Here is a 26050-nt window from a genome sequence, read left to right on the forward strand (position 1 = left end):
GGTCCACACTACTCCTGCATATTCCAATCTGGGTCTTATTATAGTAGTTATCAATTTCTTCATCATTTCTTTGTCCATGTAGTGAAATGCTACTCCAATATTCCTTACCAAATTATATGTTTCTCAAAAAATTCTATCAATATGGCTTACTGGTTGATTGTTTTCTTCCATCGTCACTCCTAAGTCCTTATCCTTTTTGACTTTCTCCAGTTCTACTCCATCTCCCATCTTATAGATTCCCACAGGTCATCTTTCACTCTTTCCCATTTCCATGACACGGCTTTTGTTCCCGTTGAATTCCATTTCCCACTTTTTACTCCATTCCCAGATCTTATTTAGGTCTTCTTGCAGTATTTCACAATCCTCCTTTGGTTTTATAACTCTGCACAGTTTCGTATCATCTGCAAACAAATTTATGTAGCTGTTCACTCCTTCTGGCATGTCGTTAATATAAATGAGGAAAAGTATTGGTGCCAATACTGACCCCTGTGGCACTCCGCTTTCTACTGCTCTCCACTTGGACTTCATATCTTTAACTACCGTCCTTATTTCTCTCCCCCTCAAATAATTTTCTATCCATCTCAATGTGCTTCCTTTTAAGCCACCCTTCTCCTCTAACTTCCATAGTAATCTTGCATGTGGCACTTTGTCAAACGCCTTTTTTAAATCCAAATAAATACAGTCAACCCATCCTCTCTCTCTTGTACTCTATCAACTATTCTAGAATAGAAACTCAATAAATTAGTTACACAAGACCGTCTTTTTCTAAAACCAAATTGGCTATTTGATATTAATTTGTTGTCTTCAAGGAATTCGATCCATTGTTTCTTTATTATTCTTTCACACATCTTGCATATTACACTAGTTAGTGATACCAGTCTGTAATTTAAAGGTTCTTCCTTCCTTCCACTCTTATATATGGGAACCACCTCAGCTCTTTTCCATTCTACTGGTACTGTTCCATTTTCTATTGAGCATTTTATGATGTTGTATATAGGACTTGCTAGTTCTTCCCTACATTCTTTCAGTATTCTGCCTGAGACTTCATCTGGTCCCATTGCCTTCTCTTCATCCAGTTCCTTCATTAACTCTTTTATCTCAAGCTTGGTTACTTTAATCTCTTTCATATAGATTGTCTCTCTATTAATTTGTGGCCTCTCAAATTTGGATTCCTTAGTAAAGACTTCCTGGAATTTTTTATTTAATAGTTCTGCCATACTTTTTGGGTCTTCCACCATCCCGTTCTCTCCTTTTAACCTTTCTATTGTTTCTTTTTGCCTAATTTTTCCATTTATGAATCTATAGAACAATTTTGGTTGTTCCTTACATTTTTCGACAATGTCTTTTTCGAAGTTCTTTTCCTCTTCCTTCCTCACCTTAACATATTCATTTCTCGCTGTGTGTGTGTGTGTGTGTGTGTGTGTGTGTGAGAAATATTTTCTATGTTTTATGACCAAATATTTTATCTCAGCTTACATACATAATACTGTCATACCTCGCCCAACACGACAGTTAGGTTCCTGAGCTTGTCGTGCACGGCATGATTCGTGTTGGGCAAATAATAGGCCCTATGGGAAAATAGGGGTTAGGTTCCCACATCCCCCCAAAAAAACACTTTTTTACCAAAAAGACAAAAAAAAACAATAAATGAAGTACCAAACACACATTTTATTTAACTACAATACTAGTACGTATCTTATTTAGTTTATTTGCTGGTTGGAGAGGGCTTGAAATACGAAGTGATGGGCCTCTGACTGGCCATGGCTAAGATGAAATCAAGAGAGCGCAAGGAAAACACGTCTGCACACAACAACAGCACGACAAGGAGAGAGCGAGTGGCGCGAGGCAGCGTGCTACTGTCAGCCCCGGGGCGAGTCCAAGACATTTGGGAAGGGAAGTCCCATGCATTCACCAGGACCAGCGGGAGATTCAAATGGAGACCAAATCGTGCAATCGCGAGTCAAAGTCATGCTCGGTGAAATATGGTATATTTTACCGATTCGTGTATACACGAGATTCGTGTTCAGCGAATTCGTGTTCAGCGAGGTATGACAGTATACAAGTTCATTTTTCAATGTATCTATTAATAAAATATTAAGCAAGAATAAGTAGACATGCAATATCTTCTCATATTCAAAACTATTTTACTCTGGTTGTAGAAACTTTCAAGTCATAATATACCACACTGTTTAAAGATTAATAATGCCAAAGGTTTAAACATGTTGTAGTTGCTTGCATCTACATACCACAAAAGAAGAACCTAAATGTGAAAAGATGGGTTTTATTTCCAAAGAAAATAGCAACTCAGGAAAGACATTGCAAAACACAATGTAGCTAAACAGACAAGCAGTAACTGGGGAAGACATTAAGAGATACAATATAAACAGACATCTTCACCAGTGTCATGCTTACATGGAGAGGAAAAATAATTTTCATCTAAAGGTGATGATACATGCCAATCCTGTGATAATGTGTGAAGTATTTAGCTCATTTTACCACATTTTTTTGCTCGCTGCTTGAAGATGGTACCTAAAAATGTCTCTAACATTTTATTAATTGGTTTGATACCACACAAATGATAAAGAGATTTTTTTTCCAGTATACCAACTTTTTGTGTGACATTAAGTTAGGTGGCAAATCTAGTAGTTTCTCTAGACTATTTCAATGCACCAGTTCAACATTCATAGATTTAATCATTCACAGATTAGCACCAAAAGGAAGATGTATGAAGAGCCAATATTTCTTCTATCAAACATCAAATAAGTTGCCTTTCTTTTACTGAACATGAAATCAAAATCAATAATTTAATTTACCTGGGATCCTGCTGGTTTCCAGAACCTCGACCATAGAGTGGAATCACCTTGTCTCTGGAGATGGCTGCCTTGCAAACAGGACAGGTTTGGTTGTTCGGTCGTGTCTCCAACCATTGGTGCAAGCAAGGCCAGCTAAGAGAGGAAAAATGTTAGGTAGAAAAAAGAAGTTTGTTATGTAATAACAACATCTTCTAAGATGAAAATAAATAAATAAATATATGAAGATCATACTAGAATTATGCAAACATGATGTATATGCAGATGAACTAATGAATAAGGCAACTCGTTACCAGAAAAGGTGTCCACACATTGAGATAACAGCATCCTTGGCTGTATCGAGGCAGATATTACATTCAAAGTTGGAATTATCTGGGACCTCATCCTCGCCTCCCTCAGCACCTCCTGATGCATTATTGCTGCTCTCACTGTGGCTGCTGTTGCTACTTGGTCCAGCTGCTGCCATGCTGTGGATTTTTTCTGTAACTCACACAAAGAGTTTGGGGGACTGCTTTACTCATCAAAAATCTGAAAAATAAACATATTTTTCACAATACACATAAATTTCAACATCTACATTAATACTCCAATGAAATCCAAGTCACTTCAAATTTCATTAAATTGCTCTTTGATGACAAAAATAATCTTTCTTTTCTTGTCAATGATACATTTATAATCATTGGTAACCATGAACAAATTTTGTATGCTAGCATTATGAGAGATTACTTCCTGGCCTTTCTATGATCTTAATACCCATGGCTGATATACAACAGTAATTTCTTATATTTTTCTGATCCCAACACTTTCTGTAAGTTTCTGAAATGTTATTACCATCCAAAAAATAAAATAAACAAATAAAGGAAGAAAATAACTCACATTTGACTTTTATTAGTGTAAATGCTTTATGTAGCATTACTCTTTATTACTTAAACTAATGACTCCTGGTTTTGAAATGATGTTCTAACAGTGAAAAACTACCACATCAATTGTTTTCTGCAAACTTATTAGAACGTTACGAGAATCACTTTATATATCAGAAGAATGTACTACTATACTAATGTAAAAAGAAAAAAAAATATTTTGAATAAAAGATTCTTGAAAAAAAAAAAAAGTTTCACTCCAAACATTTGTGCTTTAAAGTATGCAATCAATTAGATTCTCAGAATATATCAAATGCTTGGCATGTAGTTCTAAGTATAAATATTAATCTCAAAATTCTTCTTGGGAAATAAATAATGAGGTCAAGAAAGTCATGTTTTCTGAACCAGGGGAAAAATGCAGCAAACAGAAGCTAATATTGACCTTTTTAGCTAAAAAGCAAATACATTTTTTGGTCTGTGGTGCAGCTGTACCTATCTATATACAGTCAACTCTCAATTAATGCGTTTGAATAACACAATTTCAATCTAACGGGACTTGATATTTAAGGATATAGGGGAGACTGGGTAAGTTGAGCATAGGGGTAAGTTGATTGTTGCTATGAAACTGTTGAGAAAGACGAGCATGTGACCAAAAATTCAGTAAGAAGGCATCATTTCGTGGAGTCTGTGAATGTGAGAACCACATGGATAAAGTGGTTAGACATGAATGTCTAAAAAAAACATATTTCACTCAATAAAAATCATTTAGTCTATTCTATTACAATTTTCATGAGGATTGTGTTTAGATCAAACTTGATATTTGATTTTGATTTTATACATCAATGTTGGTATCTATGAGCAACAAAACAAGCTAGCTAACCAAGCATACATGTGTAGGAATATTAATTAGATAGTAAAGTAGGGAAACACTTAACACTATACTAATACGCATATTCTACACTCTCATACATCTGGCAGCCACACCTACCCACAATCCTCAGAAGGTTTGCACCCAGACCGAGGGGAGGACACACACACACCGAGTTAGCCAGGATTGTTTTGTCTCCTGTAGCTGGTTAAAGAACAATACACGTGTTGACTGTCTCCTGGACTTTACTTCAAGCCCTGTACTGACAGCTCCACTAACACACGCATATTTTATATAGGGCTCTGTGAGATCCCATCTGCATGGCCAAGAACATGGCGCAGTGAACAGCCCACAACATGGCACAGCGAGTATAGCCGGCGTATGATAAGTGCTTTCTCAGTGTTTTGTCTCTCTTTTCGTCTTAGTCTGTGGTGTGTTACGTGCCCGTGGTATAGTGCAGTGCTACTGTGTTTCCTGTGCAGTGATTACAGTGTCTAGTGCAGTGTGGTGGCATTTTTTTCCAGTGCCAGGAAGGGTTTCTGATGCTATCAGGAATACCATTGTCCCCCTTTGCACTGAGAAAATGGAGCTACAGTCATATGTGCCCCCACCTGCGAGACATGTCGGGACACTGCCGAGTGGAGCGTGACGAGCAAGGGGAGTTAACCACTTCCCACCACCACTGCTTCCCCTCAAGGTGGGAGTGTTGCCTCATGTGATTCCACCACAGATTTTGCACAACTACGCACTCCCCAAGGCACACTGCCTCACCTGTGGTCGTATATGTGCCTTTGGTTATGCTACTATTGCAACAGTGAGGGTTCAAGGAGTTGGTGACGCAAACACGCATGCCAAGGGCGTGAAAACCACAACAAATTCAGCAACAGGCAACCATGGCAGAATCTCCTCACCCTGATGTACTTCAAGTACTGCAAATCATGGAGGACAACTGTCACCAGGAGGCAGCTGAGCAACGTCAAGAGGAAGAACAATGCCGACGTGAGGAGGAACATAGGAGGCAGGAAGATGAATGGCGAGAATCACAATGGAGAGAGAAATTCCAGCAGCTATTGGCAACTGTCGCACAGCAGTCGTGCCTCACCACCCAACCTGCTGCAGCGTCCCCCACCTCCACCTCACCCTCTCCATCTCCACAGCCGTTCCCAGCTGGGATGCTACACCCTACAAATACAAAGGCAGTCATCCATCCCCCATCCCCGTTTCAGTCTGATGTTACCTTCCCAGGCTACAAGGCGTGGAGGAGACAATGGAAGGACTACGCCACATTCACTGACCTTGCAAATCTTGACATTCCCAAACAACACATTTAGTTACGCATGTGCCTGACACCTGAGGTGCTGCACATTCTGCAGTACTGCTTACGTGTGACTCCAGACGACACGCGGCCAATTGAACAGGTGTTAGATGTGCTTGAACAACACGTCAAGGCCCAAACAAATGAGGCTCTATGACGCAAACAACAGGTAGGGGAATGTTTTAACGATTTCTTTGTCAGAGTGAAAAGTCTTGCAGAGGCAGTAGACATCTGCAAGGGCGCTAACACATAATGCGAGGAGACACAACTGAAGCAGGTGTTGCTGATGGACGTATGTGATCAAGACTTCGTACGAGAATTGATCAGTACTATTGCCACCAAGACTCTCGATGAAACCGTACATCAATGCTACGCTTTCGAGGTAGTGGGGCGCACCACTTCCGCCATAGTCTCACCTTCAAAGTCTGTCTGCGCCACTTCACTCTACAAGCGGGAAAAGGAAACGAGCAACCTACCAAGGTCACCCGCACCACTCAAGGACAAATGTGACAGCTGTACGTGCTTGCATCCTAAGAACCAATGCCCCGTCACTAACACTGTAAGTCGCAACTGTGGTAAGAAGGAACACTTGAGCAAGACACAACGATGCCCAGCATTGAAATTCAAGTGTCATCTGTGTGGTAACAAGGGGCATTATGACTAGTGCTGCCTTAAATCCAAGGACAAAGGCAGTTCTTCCATCCAGACAGGGAAGACAATTACGACGGCTGCCCTCACCCCTCAAGGCCACAGGGGTACCAGCACGAGGCGTGTTCATTCTGCCTCCCACGCTCCATCTACAACGTCTCTGCCTGTCGTCATAACATTCATCCACTACAAAGGGATGAGTAACCTCACAATGCTGCCTGATACTGGTGCAGATGAGAACATTACTGGCCCACGGCACTTGTGAGATATAGGTCTGTCTATAAGTGACCTGAAGCCACTACCTGACGCCCCAAGATTCACAGCAGGCGGCTCAGTGATGAAGCCTGCGCTCAGGTCGTTCCTAGTTGACCTCAAGGTGAAGGATAAAACAACGAGAGCTTGGATGAACATCCATGCAGGCACGCCTGTTCCATTATTATCATACAAGGCTTGTAGGGACCTGGCACTGATCCCTGCCAAGTTCCCTCAACCGATATCACAGGTGATACATGCACGTATGCGCGCAAGTGCAGTTTTTACCTGCGGGGTCTGCATCACTTTGAACATGTCACTGATTATCGTCTACTGATTCCTATACTGAACCACTACACTCTTGATGCTGTGGAAAATCCACGACTTCAGCACCTCAAGGAAAAGTTGTCACCATACGTCTTCACAGCACAATAGCAGCCATGCAAGACTCTCTGCTTACCTGATGCATCATTATTCCATCACCCTGTTGCCTCCCCTACTGAAGACAACAACATACTCGCCAATAGCTCTGTGATGCATGCCATTGCACTCAGGACCATGCAAACTCTGACTGAGCATCCAGAGCACTTTGTCGGCAGACCTGAAAATGGAGGAACCGTTGCAGACGGCACTTCTTGAATGTGGGCGTCATGGATTCCTACGCAACAGGTATGATCTCCATTCTACCCTCTTGCCATATTGGAAACTTCGGAAAGAACTGTACTGTGACGGTGACATAGTTCTCTACAGCCCACATGTTATTGTACCTGCAGCGCTCTGCAAGACGGTCCTCACGCGTCTGCATGACAGCCACCGGGGAGTCAAAGTCACCAGGCTCCATGCTAAACAGTGTTCTGGCCAGGCATAAACTCCGACATACAGAATGTTGTGACTTCTTGTGACGCCTGCCAGACACTACTCCTGAGCCAACGACAAGAGGAATACTACAACGATGATCATCCAACCTGCCCTTTTGAATCTATATCTGCTGACTTTTTCACTGTAGCTGGGAAGGCCTTTCTCGTCATAGCAGACAGGTTCTCAGGATGGCCAGTTGTCTTCTCATGCGGCAGGGACACAACCGCTGCTGCAACTGTTTGACAGTTTAGCAAGTTCTTCACAAGCTCAGGAGTTCCCGTACGCCTCAGGACTGATGGAGGACCCCAGTTCACGAGCCGAGAATTTGCTGACTTCTTGCAGCGTTGGGGTGTCCGCCATATGATCACCTCATCCCACTAACCGCAAGCCAACGGTCACACTGAGGCATCTGTCAAAGTTGTGAAGCAACTCATCATGAAGGCTGCTCCATCAGGCAACACTGACTGCGAGGCCTTCGACCACGGACTACTGGAGCTGAGGAATACACCAAACAACGCTGGACATTCTCCTGCACAACTGCTCTATGGTCACCCACTCCACACTTCTGTACCAGCCCACCCAGCAGCCTACAAGATGGAGTGGCAACCTGATAAGGAGGACTGTGACCTACATGCAACACAGCAGGAGCAGGACGTTGCTTCCCGCTACAATAAGCATGCCCACTCGCTGATTGCCCTTGCTGTTAATGAGCAGGTTCGCCTCCAGAACCCCAGGACAAAGCGCTGGGATCAGGTTGGCACAGTGATGGCATATCATGAACCACGTCAGTACGACATTCGCCTGCCGTGTGGTCGAGTCCTGTGTAGGAACCGTCGCTTCTTATGTCCAGACATCGCCCCTAGGGACCCCTCAAGAGACGCCCTTGGGACCCCAGACCCACCACCACTTTGATGTTCTAGGCGCCTACATAATGTCCAAGGTGGTAGTTGTTGGGTCAGTTCAAGACTTCGTTATGAACTTGGTGGGGGGAGGGAGGTGTAGGAATATTACTTAGATAGTAAAGTAGGGAAACAACACTATACTAATACACATATTCTACACTCTCATACATCTGGCAGCCACACCTACCCACAATCCTTAGAAGGCTTGCACCCAGACCGAGAGGAGGACACTAAAACACTGAGTTAGCCAGGATTGTTTTGTCTCCTGTAGCCGGTTAAAGAACAATACACGTGTTGACTGTCTCTTGAACTTTACTTCAAGCCCTGTGATACTGACAGCTCCATTAACACACGCAGATTTTATATAGGGCTCTGTGAGATCCCATCTGCATGGCCCAGAACATGGTGCAGTGAACAGCCCACAACAACATGTGCACAATTTTAGCTGTGGGGGCTAATAAAGTCAATATGGTAGTTGTGAGGTAAGTTTCTTTTTTTTATGTTATGGCCTAAAGCTCCTGACCCCTTAGAGGAGCTGGATTTGTTTGGCAGTCCCCAGCCAGTCCATCCTGAAGCAGGAGGTGACAATGCTGACATTCTTCTTACCCTTGAGGAGCAATCAGGTCACTTCCATGGTGAGGAAGAAAACGGTGAACCTCTGTCTGCTTGTCTGGCTACCATTTTGAATGCCAATCTGAGGTGCAGGCCATCTTCAGATAAAACTCTCCAGCAATGTGCCAAACTTGACCGTTCCAGTCACTAACTCGGCCATTACCAGTGCCATGAGTGTTAGCGATAAGCTCATCAACATGTAGCTCTTCCATACCAATGGACTGCTCTCTTCAAGGCCCTAGTCCCTGTGGCACAGTGAATCGGTGATGTTAGTGAAGGAAAAGGGAAGCCAATCTCCTCCTACTTGGAAGAGCTTAACCTCTTCACTACGGACAAATAAAAACAGCTCCTGGTGCCATATTTGGGCTCGGTGGGAATGGGGTGATACCTGACTCAGAGGGAGCTCTCTCTCTCTCTCTCTCTCTCTCTCTCTCTCTCTCTCTCTCTTCACTACATAAATAATGATGATGGTGAGCAATTTTTCATAATAGGTATATACAATAAGAAATAAATCCACACAAATTTTATAAAAGAAAAATCATAGTTTATCCTCTCAAGGCCATTTTCTGAAGATGACAAATGACATTAATTTTTATGGCAAACTAAAAATAGAATAATTATTTCCAACATGACACTTCAGTACATATCCTGATATACACTATCTTAGCAGAAAGCAGCCATGACACAACATGTGCGTCATCAGATACGTCACGAGCACCCTGATGACGCAAAATACACGTTATTGTGTCAATGGAATTAATAATAGCCTTACTCTTCTGGCCTCAGCAGTCAACTATGTGAACCATTTGCACAAGGAAGTGACATAGATCCATGTTAATGATTCACCCCTATATGAACTTTGCAAATGGGAATGCAAAGTTCGGAAGGAAGAACTTGTAGTGAAGACCACTACAATACTACACTACTACTACAATCATCGCCAGACATGCACGCCTGACTAACTCCAGTGTGTAGTGAACACCACTAAAGTACTGCTACTACTTCTGTCCAGTCGCCCCGTGAGTTCAGTCAGCACCAACACACTCGCTTACACGACCGTTCGTCCTGTCACCATTACACTACTGCTACTACTACTGTCCAGTCACCACATGAGTTCAGTCAGCACCGAGACTCCGGAACACACACACTCGCCTACATGACCACTCATCCAGTCACCACTACACTACTGCTACTACTACTATCCAGTCACCACGTGGGTCAGACAGCATCGAGACTCCAGGACACACACACGCCCCTACACGACTGCTCGTCTTGTCACCTCTACTTATTGTATACCTATAATAAATAGCAGACTATTAACATCTCTAGTTTACTTCTCTGTAACGTTGCTTGAGTCACCCCTTCAATCAACACAATCTCCGAAGAGAACGGAGCAGATTGACGGTGACTAAAACAAATTTACAAAGATATTTTAATATTCTTTTTCTATGATTTTGTGATATGGCATTTGATCAAATATGAGTGTAGTATTATGTTTAACATTTATTGTACAAGAAGACAAGTGTAATAATTGCCTGTTACTTTAAATACCACCATATGGTTGCATAGGATTTTTAGAATTCACACTCTCTGTTAGCGCCCGGGCACAACGTCTCCTAAATCTTCCACAAATACCTCTAGGAGACACCACAGCACACGCAGCTTGGAACAAGATGCAAGCTCTAGCCACACTGCCCGGCCTTGATCCTACAACCAACAAACCACGGCAAGTAGACTTGTTTCGAGAACTGTGGCTGCAACGTCTTCCCTCGTCTGTGAGAGCCACCTTATACGAAGCTGATGACAGCCCTATGGAAGACCTCATAAAGAAGGCAGACAATCTCATCAATGCCGCAAAGGCATCACACATCCCTGACGCTGTCTGCTCTGCGGTAGTTGAAGACCTCCCCAACACCAATGCAGCCAAGTCTACCGTTCGCAAATGGATGCCCAACAACCAGGCCCGTGACCGCAAACCAGGTGCTTCCGGCCATCACCCTTCCCATGGCCTATGCTTCTACCATTTTAAGTTTGGGGCTGGAGCTCGCAAATGCGCCCCCGGTTGCCAGTGGTCAAAAAACTTCTAACGAGGTCACTGCTGACCACAGTGGTGGCCCCTCCAGAAACCAGAGTCGGGAATACCAACGCACTTGTTTCACCTACTTCGGGTTTCTTCGTCACAGACGTCTTATCCGGCCACAAATTTTTGGTGGACACGGGAGCTTTCCGTTCCCTTTTCCCAGCCACAGCAAAAGATAGATACAGCCCGTCCACACATCCATCAAACATCAAGCTCATCGCAGCCAACGGTACCACAATTCCAACCTACGGTACACGAACCATCCCTATCCAAGCAGCCGAATGCAGCTTTTCCTGGGATTTCATCATCGCCGACGTCAAGACACCTCTCCTGGGAGCAGATTTCCTAAGTCATTATGGACTGCTCGTCGACGTCACCAACCGTAAACTGCTGGATGTAGCAACCTTCCACTCAACACCCCTTGGCTGCCACCACTGGCACCCAGAAATCTGCTTGGTGAGGACGGATACACCCTATGACACGCTCAGCCAAGAATTTCCTGAAGTATTTCGACCAGAACTTCGTCAGAAGCCTGGCAACCCAGCAAAACATGGAATTTTCCACTGCATCAAGACGACAGGTCCTCCCATTCACTCCAGGTTTAGATGCCTCTCTCCTGAGAAGCTTCAAGCAGCAAAGCAAGCTTACGCCGACATGGAACGAATGGGCATATGTCAGAGGTCGTCAAGTCCTTGGGCATCGCCTCTTCACCTCGTCAAGAAAGCCGATGGAACCTGGCGGCCCTGTGGCGACTACAGACACCTCAATCTCGTTACGGAACCAGATCACTACCCCCTTCCCAACATGGCGGACCTTACTTCCAGTCTACATGGGGCCAAGATTTTCTCCAAGCTCGACCTCCTAAAAGGCTACTTCCAAGTTCCAGTTTCCCCAGAGGACATACCCAAGACTGCAGTCATCACACCTTTCGGGAATTTCACATTCAACTACTCCACCTTTGGACTCCAAAATTCAGGGGCTACCTTTCAATGCCTAATGGATGGCATCCTCGGTGACCTTCCATTCTGCGCCTGCTACGTGGATGACATCCTGGTCTTCTCCAAGAACACCGAGGAACACCTCCAGCATCTCCGGAGCGTTCTGCAACGACTCCAGGACAATGGCCTAGTGGTGCGTCAGGACAAATGCTGTTTTGGTGCTGCATCTGTGGAATTCCTTGGCCATCAGATATCACCATCTGGAGTCTCCCCTCTCCCGTGCAAGGTGGATGCAGTTTCGAAATTTCCTTCTCCCACCACCATCAAAGGACTCCAAGAATTCGTAGGTATGGTCAACTACTACCACCGTTTCCTCCCGAAGATTGCCCAAATCATGGAACCGCTCTACAGTTCTCTAGCTGGCAAGCCGAAGAAGCTGGAATGGGGACCAAAACAGCAGAAAGCCTTGAGGCCACTAAGACCGCCCTCGCTGCAGCTACAACTCTCTCTTTCCTCTGCCCCGGGACTCCTCTCACGCTCACCACGGACGCAAGTTCCGTCGCTGTTGGAGCAGTCATCGAGCAGACCATTAAGGGTACGACGCGACCGCTGGGATTCTTCAGTAGGAAACTAAGACAAGCAGAAGCAAAATATAGTACTTTCGACCGAGAACTACTTGCTGTATACCTAGCTGTTCGTCACTTCAAACACCTCCTTGAAGGAAGCCCATTCACCATCCGTACAGACCACCAGCCACTGGTTCACGCCTTCTCCAAACCGGGTGATGCTTGGTCTAACCGACAACAGCGGCAACTGTCCAGCATCGCCGAGTTCAACTGCACCATCGCGTACACCCCCGGAAAGCTGAATCCAGTGGCAGATGCCCTCTCAAGAGTGGAGATAAACTCGGTCCACCTCGGAATTAACTACGATGAGATAGCAACTGCCCAAGAGGACGACCCTGAGACTGCAGCCTACCGCACCGCCATAACCGGTCTCCAATGGAAGGACGTCAACTTCGGAGACAGGGGCCGCACCATCCTCTGTGATGTCAGCACCGGTCGACCACGCCCTCTCATCCCGAAGCCCTTCCGCCGCCAAATCTTTGACATCATCCATGGGTTGTCGCATCCATCTGGACGGTCGAGCGCCCATCTGATAAAGGAAAAATTTGTCTGGCATAAAATGAATAAGGATATAAAGCAGTGGGCACGTTGCTGTTTCGCCTGCCAGACCAGCAAAGTCAGCCGCCACACTGAGTCGGGGACAGGAGAATTCCACCAGCCCAAACGTCGTTTTGGACATCTTCATGTCGATGTGGTTGGTCCCCTTCCACCATCAGACGGAGCACAATACCTCTTCACCGCTACAGAACGCTCCACACGATGGCCTGAGGTAATCCCCATGAAAAACGCTACCGCTCAAGACTGCGCAGAAGCCCTCTTACATGGATGGATCAGCCGCTTTGGCGTTCCAGATGAGATCACTTCCGACCGGGGTCCTGTTTTCATCTCTCACTTGTGGACGTCCTTGGGAGAATTAATGGGGACAAACATCCATCACACCATGGCATACAACCCAGCAGCCAATGGTATGGTAGAGCAAACCCACCGCACCCTAAAGGCTGCGCTGATGGCACGATGTACTGGACCAAACTGGAGGGCCCAACTACCCTGGGTCCTCCTTGGGATCCGGACATCGCCCAAGGAGGGACTATGCGTCTCCCCTGCTGAGATGGTGTTTGGAGAGCCCCTCGTTGTTCCAGGAGAGTTCTTTCCATCATTCTATACCACTGAAGATGGCAACTACCTCGCCAGACTACGCCAGGCGGTGGGGAAGTACCGGCCATGCGTCCAGACACACAAGAAGTTGCCCCCACGGCACCTCCCGAAGTCACTCAACGCCTGTAAGTTCGTCTTCGTGAGGAACGATGCTCACAAGTCACCCCTCACCCGCCCCTACCTGGGACCCTATGCCGTCCTGGAGCGTAACTCCGAGGCATTTCGTCTCAGCATAGCCGGACGCAGCGACTGGGTGTCCATCGACCGTTTAAAGCCCGCCTACTTAGAGGAAGAGGAGTCTACGTCGACATCGCCCCTTGTTGATGGCCATACTTCTATGTCAGACCACTCATGTGCACCTCCTCCTACACCAGTCTCTGCAGATAGACCTCGCCTGGCCTCATCCCGCGAAGGACAGCTCATTCGACAGCCCGAGAAACTTGATCTTTAACCAGGCAGGGACTCTCTTGCGGGGGGAGTATTTGTAACGTTGCTTGAGTCACCCCTTCAATCAACACAATCTCCGAAGAGAACGGAGCAGATTGACGGTGACTAAAACAAACTTACAAAGATATTTTAATATTCTTTTTCTATGATTTTGTGATATGGCATTTGATCAAATATGAGTGTAGTATTATGTTTAACATTTATTGTACAAGAAGACAAGTGTAATAATTGCCTGTTACTTTAAATACCACCATATGGTTGCATAGGATTTTTAGGTTTCGCATTTATTATCTTATAACTTTGTGTATATGTTCGAGGTGTCAATAAACTGCATCAGCTACTGGAAACAGCTTTCAACTCCTTACATCTCCATCCAAGTCCTGGCTAGACAGTGAACACTACAGTTGGTGACCCCGGAGTGTTGCCTTGACGTGTGATGGAGCAGTGCAGTGCATTCAGTGACTTATTGCGTGTGCTGCCCTTCAACTAAGATGTCGAGGCCTGGTTCCTGCACCTTGAGGCTGTGTGGTCCGGCATGGACCTCTCCGACCTGCAGTGATACCAGGCGGTTGTCCGGGCGCTCCCCTCAGAGCTTGTCACCCGCCTGCAGTGTCCTAACCAACCCGCCGGAGGCAGACAGGTATGCCTCCCTTAACACGTTACTTGCGGCTGGCACCGCGGCGAACTCTCCCTCACTGCGATTGAAATAAATCGTTGTCACGTCAGTGTGGCTCCTGCCGGCAAAGTGAGAGGAGGTGAGTGAAGTCTGGGAGCACACATGAACGCACTGGCAACCTCAAATTGTTTGCCCACCGGTGGGTCACATCGCATACCGTGAAAAATCTATGATATTACTGCGATGCGACCCACCGGAGGACAAACATTTTTTTTCGATTTTCACAGTATCTATACGTATTACAATACACTTTCCATTACTAACAATTTGTTTAAATATCTTTGCCTGTTTTGCAGACTTAGAAAATGCACCCTAAACAATTTTATGGTGGACCTAGTTCAACAGAAGAAAGGGAAGATAGCCTTTCCTATCAGAAGCAGAAGGATCAAAGAGAGAATCTCAAAAGAGATGTGTAGGGTGTTATGAAATAATATCCACATATGAAAGAAGTAAAGTAGCATCAAAAAGAGCAAAAAAAGTATCTACTTTCTGCAGCTCGTGTGATGGCAAGCCTTACCTATGTCTGTCATGCTTTGAAACAAAACATTCAAAGTAAATAATGGAAACATGTAGCAGGTATTTTTTCAATAAATTTCTTTCTTGATTCATTACTTATGTTTATAAGATATGAAGTTATTGAGGATCACCAATGGTTCCTTTTGCTAAAGTTTGTCCAATTGATATGAAAATTATGAAAAGATCAATAATGAAAATTACTAAAGCTTGTCAAGGAAAGTCCAATCTGTTTCAATTATTTGTCATAGAAATGTTTTATGTTTTGAAGGGTTTTATTACATTTATTAGAAAAAATATGAAAACAGGATGATTTTTCATTTAATAAAGAGAATTTATGCTCTCCTGAAGGAAAAAATGCATTATATTTCATGTATTAGGAAAATAGTATGAAAAAAACTTTTTTCATTTATTTTTTATAATTGTAAAAATTAAATAAACTTCATATTACTTATCAATAAGTGTTTACTATGCCCTCCTACGCATACTGTTTATTGCAATTTTATTATATAATCCAATTTCTGTTAATAGTAAGATAGAAACGTGATAGCTATGAAAACTGCTGTACAACCCACTGGTGGGTCGCATCGCAACAGTGGCCAAACGCTGGCGACCCACTGGTGGGTCGTATTGCAAGTAACGTGTTAAGTCAGCCATCATGGGGACCTGTGGTCGGTCCCGCAGGGCTGTTTCGCCACACTGGAGTCAGCTTAGTACAACTGCCGCCGTCCCCCACCACGCTCCTTCACTCCCTCAGCGGCGCCCTTAGACAAACACCACAGTGAGGTGGAAGCCCATCCTACATCCTCTTCCTCCTCCTCCTCCTCCTCATTGTTGTCCTCGTCGTCGTCATCTTCATCGTCGTCATTGTCAGGCAGCGGGCCCTCCAGACCTGACCTGTGCCCTGTCCGTCGGACCTTCTGTAGTAGTCGTCTGAGGGGTGATAGTGATGCCATCAGTCTTTCTCCGACGTCGCCGTCGTCGTCATCATCATCGTCGTCCAACAGAAACAGCATCCCCAAGCCAGAGCTCCCAACACGGCTGCCCTCACGCCGCGTCGCCGCCAAAGCCACCCTCCTTTGCTGCCAGAAGCTCGGGGTCCAAGCCCCCACCAGCGGCAAGCACGGCTCCACAGCCCACCGCCACTACTCCCCCCAGGCCTGGTGCAGCCTCTCGTCCCCATCTCGTGCCCCCCGGCACGCCCCCACCCACCGCACATGGCCGTGGCACCCTGGACAAGAACGCTGCGGGCGGCAAAGACGGCCGCTGCCCCAAAAGGAAGAACATCAGCCTGACGCACCCCCCTGGCTAGGCCCACCACCACGGCTACCGTACCACACAGGCCCCCAGGCAGCCCCCGCACTCACCCCCACTCCCTGGTGAACAGTAACAAGGCCACCTAAACCCCTCGACTGGGGGCAAGAGCCAGAGCACGCTTTTCAAGCCATCAAGAGCCGGCTCGTCTCCCTGACCCACCTTGCTTACACAGTCCCCCACACTCCCACGGTGCTCTTCACAGATGTGTCTGCGGAAGCTGTAGGTGCAGTGCTGCAGCAGAAAGTTGCCGGGGAGCTCAGGCCGGTTGCCTTCTTTAGCAAGTGGCTGGAACCGGCTCAACACTCCTACAGCACATTTGACATGGAGCTCTTGGCAGTGTACAAGGCAGTGCATCATTTCCGCCACTTCCTGGAGGGCCATGAGTTTCACGTGCTCACCGACCACAAGCCGTTGACTCACACCATGACCCAAACAGGCGATAACTTCACCACCCCTGAGTGTGTAAGCAGCTCACCCTCATCTTTGAGTTAACCACGGACCTCAGGCACATTCACAGGGAAGAAAACACAGTGGCCGATGCTCTCTCCCGTGGCAACGCTCCTGCCTGCACAGTCGCTGCCCTGTTTAGTTCCCCACCTTTGGACTATGCAGAGGTAGCGGCAGCGCAAGAGAACGACCCGGGGATGCAGGCGCTGCTAGAGGGGCCCACGTCACTGCAGCTCATTCAGCAACAGCTCCCCAACTCTCCAATGCAACTGTGGTGCGGTGTCGTGCGGGTAGGCACGCCCATATGTGCCGTGGCCATACCGCCAGCAGATCTTCCGCCACTACCACTCTCTTAACCATCCTGGCATCTTGGGAATGCACTGCATCATCAGCAGGTGGGGGGGTGTGGCCAGGGATGAGAAAGGAAATTAAAGAATGGGTCCGCACCTGCCTTCCTTGCCAGGCTGCCAAGATTCACCGCCACACCCGCACACCACTCCAGGCCATCCCCACGCCCACAGAACGCTTCCACACCGTCCACGTAGATCTGGTTGGTCCCCTATCACCTTGCTGCAGCCACCGGTACCTCCTTACCTGTGTAGACCAGACCACACGCTGGGGTGCCACGATTCCGATGCCTGACAGCACGACGGAGTGTACAACCACCCACTTCCTCTCGGGTCAGAGTGGAAGACGTGAAAGGGACCACGACTTCCACTCTGACCAAATTTCATTCATCCCTTCTTAACTCTTAAACATACAGCGGGATTCGCTGTATATTGCTATCTGACAACTCTGCAGCTCTAGTAGTCAAAGTAGATGATATGTTTCCTTAGTCAACGTTCGCCTGTGGCTAGTGTGCTTGAATTTGAATTTTCTTTCACCCCCCCTCACAGCCCCTTTTTGAGGATGTGTGAGCTTACCATTCTGCCCTGCCTTAGTGAGGAGGAATAAGTCAAATCAAGAAATCGCCGCATAGCTATCAGAATTGTTCAACATTGGACCAAAATTTATCGTGAGGAAGAGACGCTTCGCCACCACCTTACAAGCCTGAAGGGCGTAAGCACAGTGTGAGCCAGAGAACTCTGAACATTATTCAAAGACAGCTTGAGGCTAACCCTCGCATACACAGCAAGAAACTTAAGGCCAGGAATCCTGCTTTTCTTGGTGGGGTGAGTGAAAGGACTGTGCAGAGATAAGTGAAACACGATTTGGGATACCAGAGTTGTCGTGCAGTTTCAAAACTTGGCCTCACACATGGTTATCGTAACAGTAGGCTTGCATTTGTGTCTCAGCACAAAGATTGGGACTTAGATAAGTGGTGTAGGGTACTTTGGTCAGATGAGGCAAGCTTTCAGGTTACAGGCAACCAGAGAAACCGTGTGTACTGCAGACCCGGTAGTAACCATTACGATCCACACTACAGTAAGATTGGTCATCTCGCGGTAAATTGGTACTGGACTATCGGCCGTGAGATGAAAAATCGCGAGATGAGCGATATTGAAATACACGTAAATAGCATAATTGGTTCTTAGGTATGGTACATGATCATCCTATAACTCAAAATAACCGTCCAAAAACACAAAATATTTTGCTGAAAATTGTTCACATAAACGAGGTTATGCATAATCTGTATGTTAATAAACAATATTAAACACTTTTCAACATAATAATAAAGGTTAGAATATTTTTCTACTTACGTTACGAGAGTCTGTGACTGGCTTGAGTGGCCTGGCGTGGTAGTGGTGGGGAGCCGTGACTACTGGCTACTTGCTCCCTCCTCCACTGTTTGTGCATCACCCCCAGCACTGAGTGCAACCTCAGCTTCAAAGCCATCAAAATCCAGAGCGATGTCATCTTCCTGTAAAAGGCCCAGCAGGTCGTCGACATCCTCTTCATTTTCACCTGGTTCAGCTGTTACGTTAGCCAGAGCATTGACAGCCTGTGATTGACTGAAGTATCCTGTGATCAGTGACTGGTGGCGAGCATTAACAGGAGACATGTAGAGGTCTTTATAAATGTTCATCACTTGATCAAGAGATGGCTGTAATATGCTGCGTGGATATGGGCGCCTGTCATATTCTTCCAGTTGTTCAGTCAGCCGTGAGAAGGTGGTGAGAATCTCCGTCAGTTGCCCAGTTGTCGGTTTGCCTGGCTGAACATTTTGCTCCTGCTGTCCATCCTCTTCAGGATCTTCTTGAGCTTCATCTTCCTCAAGCATCTCCTCAATAGTAGCCTCCTCTTGATGGATACCAATAATTTCTTGCAAGTCACTGGCCTCCACAGCCGAAAAGCCAGGTGCAGGGATCAGACGTGCAGCTTCTACAGTCTGCGAGAGTGTGGTGGCTTCCTGCTGGCGCTCACGCACAGCTGTTCCGACCTCACCTAACAAAAACTTCCAAGAGTGTAACACTGTAGCTTTGTTTATTTTCTGCCAGGCCTTCACAATGCAGTCAACAGCATCCTTAATATTGTAGTTTTTCCAAAACTGGTTCACAGTTAACACTTCTCGGGTCTGAGATGGTGGTGGGTCTAAACTGGTGCTGGCGATCGGTTCATCGGGCTCATCCTGGTCACGTACACTTAGCTCAACCTGAATCCTCTCTAGTTCTTGCAGCGAGTCAGTCTTGACACGCATGTCATCATAGAGAGACTGATAATAAAAGAGCTTGACGTTGCAGATGAACTCTTTATCAAGCGGCTGTAAAAGTGATGTTGTATTAGGCGGGAGGAAAATAACTTCTACATTAGGATGACGCCCTATTAGGAATTTACCATGCCCCGGAGCATTATCCATACATAGCAGCACCTTGAAATCTAAATTCTTCCTCTTCCAATAACTCTGGGCATCAGGGACAAAATGATTGTCAAACCAGTCAGTGCACAGTGCCGACGTGACCCAAGCCTTCTTATTACTGGCCCAATAAACATTAAGCTGGTTCATATTGCAATTCCTGTATGCTCTAGGCTTGGCAGAGCGATAGATGACTTGGGGCTTCATCAAACAGTCGCCACTTGCATTAGCTGTGAATAAAACAGTAATGCGGTCCTTGGAACGCTTCACACCCCTAGCTTGTCTTTCATTCTTGGCGATGAGGGTTGATTTTGGTGCCCGCTTCCACTAAATCCCAGTTTCATCACAGTTAAAAATCTGGTCACGGCTGTAACCGCCTTCAGTCACAAGACATTGAAAAATCTCTGGGTAAGTTCTGGCTGCTTCCTCATCTGCTGATCTGCTTTCACCATGCTTCAGGGCATACTTAACTTCATATCTTTTCTTAAATGCTGCTAGCCAGCCTACAGAAGCCACAAAATAGGGTGGAGGGTTAACATTTTTCTTACGGCACACTGAATCAAAGTACAGCCGTGCTTGTGATCTTATTGCAGGGCCAGAAAGATCAGCCTTCTCTCGATCCCTTCTGATTACCCATTCATTTAGGTAATGTTCCATGATTGCAAGCAATCTGTTGCGCTGTGAAGTATCAGCCAGTGTGCGTGCTGAGGGAAACCGAGAAAACACCTTCACGGAAGCAGCCAAGTTTTCTTTATTTTTGCGCACTGATCGTACTGTTGATTCAGGACAGTTAAACTTACGCATTATGTCACATGTTCTTGCACCATTGTTCATCATCTGAACCATTTCTTTCTTTTCCTGGAGAGTATATTTTCTGAGCTTCACTCCCTTTCGATATTCACGCTTCTCACGTCCACCACGTTTTTCACCAGAGTTTCCACCACGATTTCCCCCAATACCACTCACAGAACTCATGCTCCTTGTTATTTCAAGTTATTGTACTGCCACTAGAATGTTTTCACTTTAACAACAAAAGTAAATATGCACCACAACACAACAAAATCGCAAAATTGTTGTTGACCCAGCTTCTGCCCTGATGTGACCGACCTAAGCCAACCATTAAACTGGTGCGCCAACCTATGCACATGCGCGAGATGTTCATTTACCACCGCTAGATGGCAGAAGGCGGGAAATTTGAAATAGGCGCGAGATGCTAAATTCGCAAGACTATATTACGCGAGATGACCGTTCATACTGTACACAACACACACAGTAAAACACGCAGCTTCTTTGATGGTGTGGGGTTGTTTTTCTTACTATGGTCTTGGAAAATAACTACTTTGAGCTAATTCTGGACGAGGTAGATGAGTGTATGAAAAAGTGCAATGCTGATACCTTCATGCAAGATGGTGCAATGTGCCATACGGCAAAGTTAATTGTTGACTGGTCTGATTTCTGCAATGTCAGCTTTTTAAAACCTTTGCCTGCAAATTCGCCAGACCTTAACCCTATAGAAAATCTCTGGGTGTACATAAAACTGAAGCTAAAGGAGAGAGATACCTCTTTCCTCCCACATCTTCAAGCCACTATTCAGGACATATGGGACAATATTGACGCTCAGTATCTCCACCACCTGGGTTACTTACTTACTTGTTACTTGGGGTGTTTGTTCAAGGCTCCGCTCCACTGCGAGGCAGCGCTCAGCAGAGCCTCCCTCAAAAGCAACTAGCATCTATAATTGTCTTTGATTTCCATGCCGTTAAAATCATAAACTTCCTTGAACAAATATGTCTTCAATTTCTTTTTGAAGATATCGATCCTCGCACAACCTTTAATATCACTCGGCAGTTTATTGTAAATCCTTGGTGCGCATCTTGCAAATACTCGACATCCCATGTCAAGGTTATTTCTTGGCTCATGTAGTCTGTATGGGTCTGCATCGTGTTCCTTGGTATGTGCACAAATGTATGAGTGTCAGGGGTCATTTCTTTAATTTTTGCAGTATCATATTCACCCAGCCATGTTTCAGTCAAAGCAAGAATAACCAGATTCTCATCACTAATTAAAGTTCTGATTTCTATTGTCTTGTTTCCAACTGACTGGACATTTGATAAACCACATTTCAACATAGAGCTCACAGCAATAGTAGCCATGATCTGTAATATTTCTGATCCTGTCAATCTCATTTTCCAACACAACACAACAACTATTATTTGCCGAGTGGTCAGTATTCTGTTTCTTAAACCTCACACAGTTTATGCATTTCTTCTCTGTAGATGTGCAATCCTTGGACTTGTGGTTGCCTGCACATTTAAAGCAAACGGGATGCTCACCATTTTTCTTGGCATTGCAGTTTGCCTCAGTATGACCATACCTTTGACAATGGTAACAGTTAAGTGCATGATACCTGTCATGAACCTGGTAAACTCCCCAATTAAGCTTAATCCTGTCCTGATGCTGATGTAACAGCTGTCTAATCATTGGATCACATTTCATGATGTAATGAACTGTGCCCCCTGCTGCTGGTTTGCAAAAAATATTCTCAATCTTTGACTTGATATCAGGAACTGCTTGAAGGTAGTCATTTCTTGCAATGATTATATCAATGATATCCTCCTTAGTCTCTTCCTTATGGACATTACATAGCATTATCTTGGGTTTAATTTTCTGAACAGATTTAGTTGTCAACTTTTCAACATTCTCCAGTTTCTGGGCTGCCTCATTTCTCAGACTCTCATCGGCAAAATTCATCACTATTTTTTTGCCATCATTAGCAAACTTTGTATCATTCATTTACATTCCATCCAAAGCATGAGAAACTTCATTCTTCAGATTTGCTTCAGAATCCTGAGTTACCTCTACAACAAGCAGGTTCTTTTTCATCCTCCTCTTCCTCTTCACATCCTGCCAAGGCATGGAATTTTCCGAATCAGCAGACAGCGTCTCAGCAACTCCCGCCAAGCCTTCTGTTGCCTCATCGACCTTGATACGTATCTCCTCCATTCTTGCTATCTTATTATCAACTATTTCCATCATCTTGTCACCTTTAGCAGTAATGCTCTTCAAATCAGACAAATTCCTCAACATCATTAATGAATTTCTTCAGAGCCGACACCTCAATGAAGCAAACATCGCACAGATACCTCACGTTGCAGATATTTTCAGATTTAATCCCTGCCAGATTCACACATTTTGTATGAGCCCACCGGCTACACAGACAACATTTAATGAATTTTGCTGGGTCTCCAAAATCAGAGCTACACTTATAACAGGACGAAGGTAATAATGCTGAAATGGCATATTTCTCCGCCATCTTGAAGTCTTCCACTCCTTTTCACTTATTTTCTATCTAGCGGCCACACTTTCCATAAATATTCCTGGTTTTTTTTCATCACAGGACATTCATACACTACTGTGCTCACTGAGAAGTCAGTGAGAGCCTTTTTTCATGCAATAATATGCGTGAAAAGCGGAGCACCACTACAGAACTAGCAAGTTTATGCGCGCTCACTTCACAAGACTCGAAAAGATCAAGAAGGCACAAGGGCATCCTATCAATTACTAGTTTAGGTGAGTACCCTCATTGAAACATTTTCTGTGTCATTAATCTCCTTCACAGGATGTCACAGGTACCACACCTTCCACTCTGATCAGCAGTGTATAGTCCTTCATCCATTGGTCTAATGTGTTTACCATTGTCAGTTGTAACACTTCCTCCCCACAATTTTTTTTTTTTTTTTTTTTTTTTTTTTACATTACAAGGGCACTGGCCAAGGGCAAACAAAGTGTTGGAAAAAAAAAAATCCCGCTGGTTGCCAGGCCCTGTTAAGAAGAAAGTAGAAAGAGAAAAAACAAAAAAAATCTAAAAGGAGGGTCCAGTTAACGTAAGAGGTGTCTTGACACTCCTCTTTTGAAAGAGTTTAAGTCATAGGCAGGTGGAAATACAGACACAGGTAGAGAGTTCCAGAGTTTACCAGTGTAGGGAATGAAGGAGTGAAGATACTGGTTAACTCTTGCATTAGGAAGATGGACAGAATAGGGATGAGAAGAAGTAGAGAGTCTTGTGCAGCGAGGCCGCAGGAGGGGGAAGGCATGCAGTTAGCAAGTTCAGAAGAGCAGACAGCATGAAAACAGCGGTAGAAGACAGATAAAGATGCAACATTGCGGCGGTGACTTAAAGAATCAAGACAGTCAGTTAGAGGAGAAGAGTTGATAAGACGAAAAGCTTTAGATTCCACCTTGTTTAGTAAAGCTGTGTGTGGATCCCCAGACATGAGAGCCATACTCCATACACGGGCGGATAAGGCCCTTGTACAGAGCAAGCAGCTGGGAGGGAGAAAAATGGACGAAGACGCCATAGGACACCTAACTTCTTGGAAGCTGATTTAGCAAGAGTAGAGATGTGAAATTTCCAGTTTAGATTTTTAGTGAAGGATAGACCGAGTGTGTTTAATGTAGAGGAGAGGGAAGTTGAGTGTTATTGAAGAAGAGAGGATAGTTGTCTGGAAGGTTATGTCGAGTAGATAGTTGTAGAAATTGAGTTTTGAGGCATTGAACAAAACCAGGTTTTCTCTGCCCCAATCAGAAACAAGTGAAAGATCAGAAGTTAGGCGTCCTATAGCATCTCGCCTTGAGTCATTTAATTGTTGTTGGGTTGGGCGTCTGTTGAACGCTGTTGAATAATGCAGGGTGGTATCATCAGCATAGGAGTGGATAGGGCATTGAGTCAGATTTAGGAGATCATTGATGAATAATAGAAAGAGAGTGGGTGATAGGACAGAACCCTGTGGAACACCACTGTTGATAGTTTTAGGGAAGAACAGTGACCGTCTACTACAGCAGCAATAGAACGATCGGAAAGGAAACTGGAGATGAAGGTACAGAGAGAAGGATAGAATCCGTAGGAGGGTAGTTTAGAAATTAAAGATTTGTGCCAGACTCTATCGAAGGCTTTCGATATGTCAAGGCCGACAGCAAAGGTTTCACCGAAGTCCCTAAAAGAGGATGACCAAGATTCAGTTAGGAAAGTAAGAAGATCACCAGTAGATCTGCCTTTACGGAAACCATACTGGCAATCAGAGAGAAGGTTGTGAGCTGATAGATGCCTCATTATCTTCCTATTAAGGATAGACTCAAAGGCTTTAGAAAGGCAGGAAATCAAAGCTATAGGGCGGTAGTTAGAAGGATTGGAGTGGTCACCTTTTTTAGGGACAGGTTGAATGTGAGCAAACTTCCAGCAAGAAGGATAAATAGAAGTAGAGAGACACAGATGAAAGAGTTTGACCAGGCAGTGAGCGAGTTCGGAAGCACAGTTTTTGAGAACAACAGGAGGGACTCCATCCGGACCGTAAGCCTTCCGAGAATCAAGGCCAGAGAGGGCCAGGAAAACGTCTTTATAAAGAATTTTAATTTTAGGGATGAAGTAGTCAGAGGGTGGAGGAGTAGGAGGAATATGCCCAGAATCATCCAAAGTTGAGTTGGTAGCAAAGGTTTGAGCGAAGAGTTCAGCTTTAGAAAAAGAAGAGACAGCTGTAGAGCCATCTGGATGAAGTAAAGGAGGGAAAGACGAAGAAGTAAAGTTGTTAGAGATATTATTGGCTAGATGCCAGAAATCTCGAGAGGAGTTAGAATTGGAAAGACTTTGACATTTTCTATTGATGAAAGAGTTTTAGTAAGTTGGAGAATAGATTTGGCATGATTACGGGCAGAAATATATAGGGCATGAGTTTCAGCAGTTGGATGGCTACGGAACCGTTTGTGAGCCGCCTCTCTATCATTGACAGCACGAGAACAAGCAGAGTTAAACCAAGGCTTTTTAGCTTTAGGGTTAGAGAAAGTATGAGGAATGTATAGCTCCATGCCAGAGATAATCACCTCTGTTATGCGCTCGGCACAAAGAGAAGGATCTCTGACATGAAAACAATAATCATCC

The 26050-nt window shown here is 45.1% G+C and overlaps 1 protein-coding gene across 13 annotated transcripts in view; it reads right to left on the bottom strand.

The window, feature by feature from the left end:
- Positions 1-26050, bottom strand: part of LOC123500132 (E3 ubiquitin-protein ligase RNF185-like) — a 237748-nt gene that overhangs the window by 179453 nt on the left and 32245 nt on the right. For 9 of the 13 annotated variants that reach the window (XM_045248800.1, XM_045248802.1, XM_045248801.1 and 6 more), the window contains 2 exons: positions 3104-3338; positions 2814-2945 (listed from right to left, as the gene is read on the bottom strand). In XM_045248800.1, the coding sequence (XP_045104735.1) occupies positions 2814-2945; positions 3104-3276 (305 nt within the window). In that variant the 5' untranslated portion in view covers positions 3277-3338. Of the gene's footprint in view, positions 1-2813; positions 2946-3103; positions 3339-14736; positions 15055-19024; positions 20326-26050 lie in introns of those variants that run through there. The other 4 variants (XM_045248803.1, XM_045248804.1, XM_045248811.1 and 1 more) reach the window with 4 other exon arrangements.

The sequence above is a fragment of the Portunus trituberculatus genome, chromosome 50 (genome assembly GCF_017591435.1).
Source record: "Portunus trituberculatus isolate SZX2019 chromosome 50, ASM1759143v1, whole genome shotgun sequence".
Classification (NCBI taxonomy): Eukaryota; Metazoa; Arthropoda; class Malacostraca; order Decapoda; family Portunidae; genus Portunus; species Portunus trituberculatus.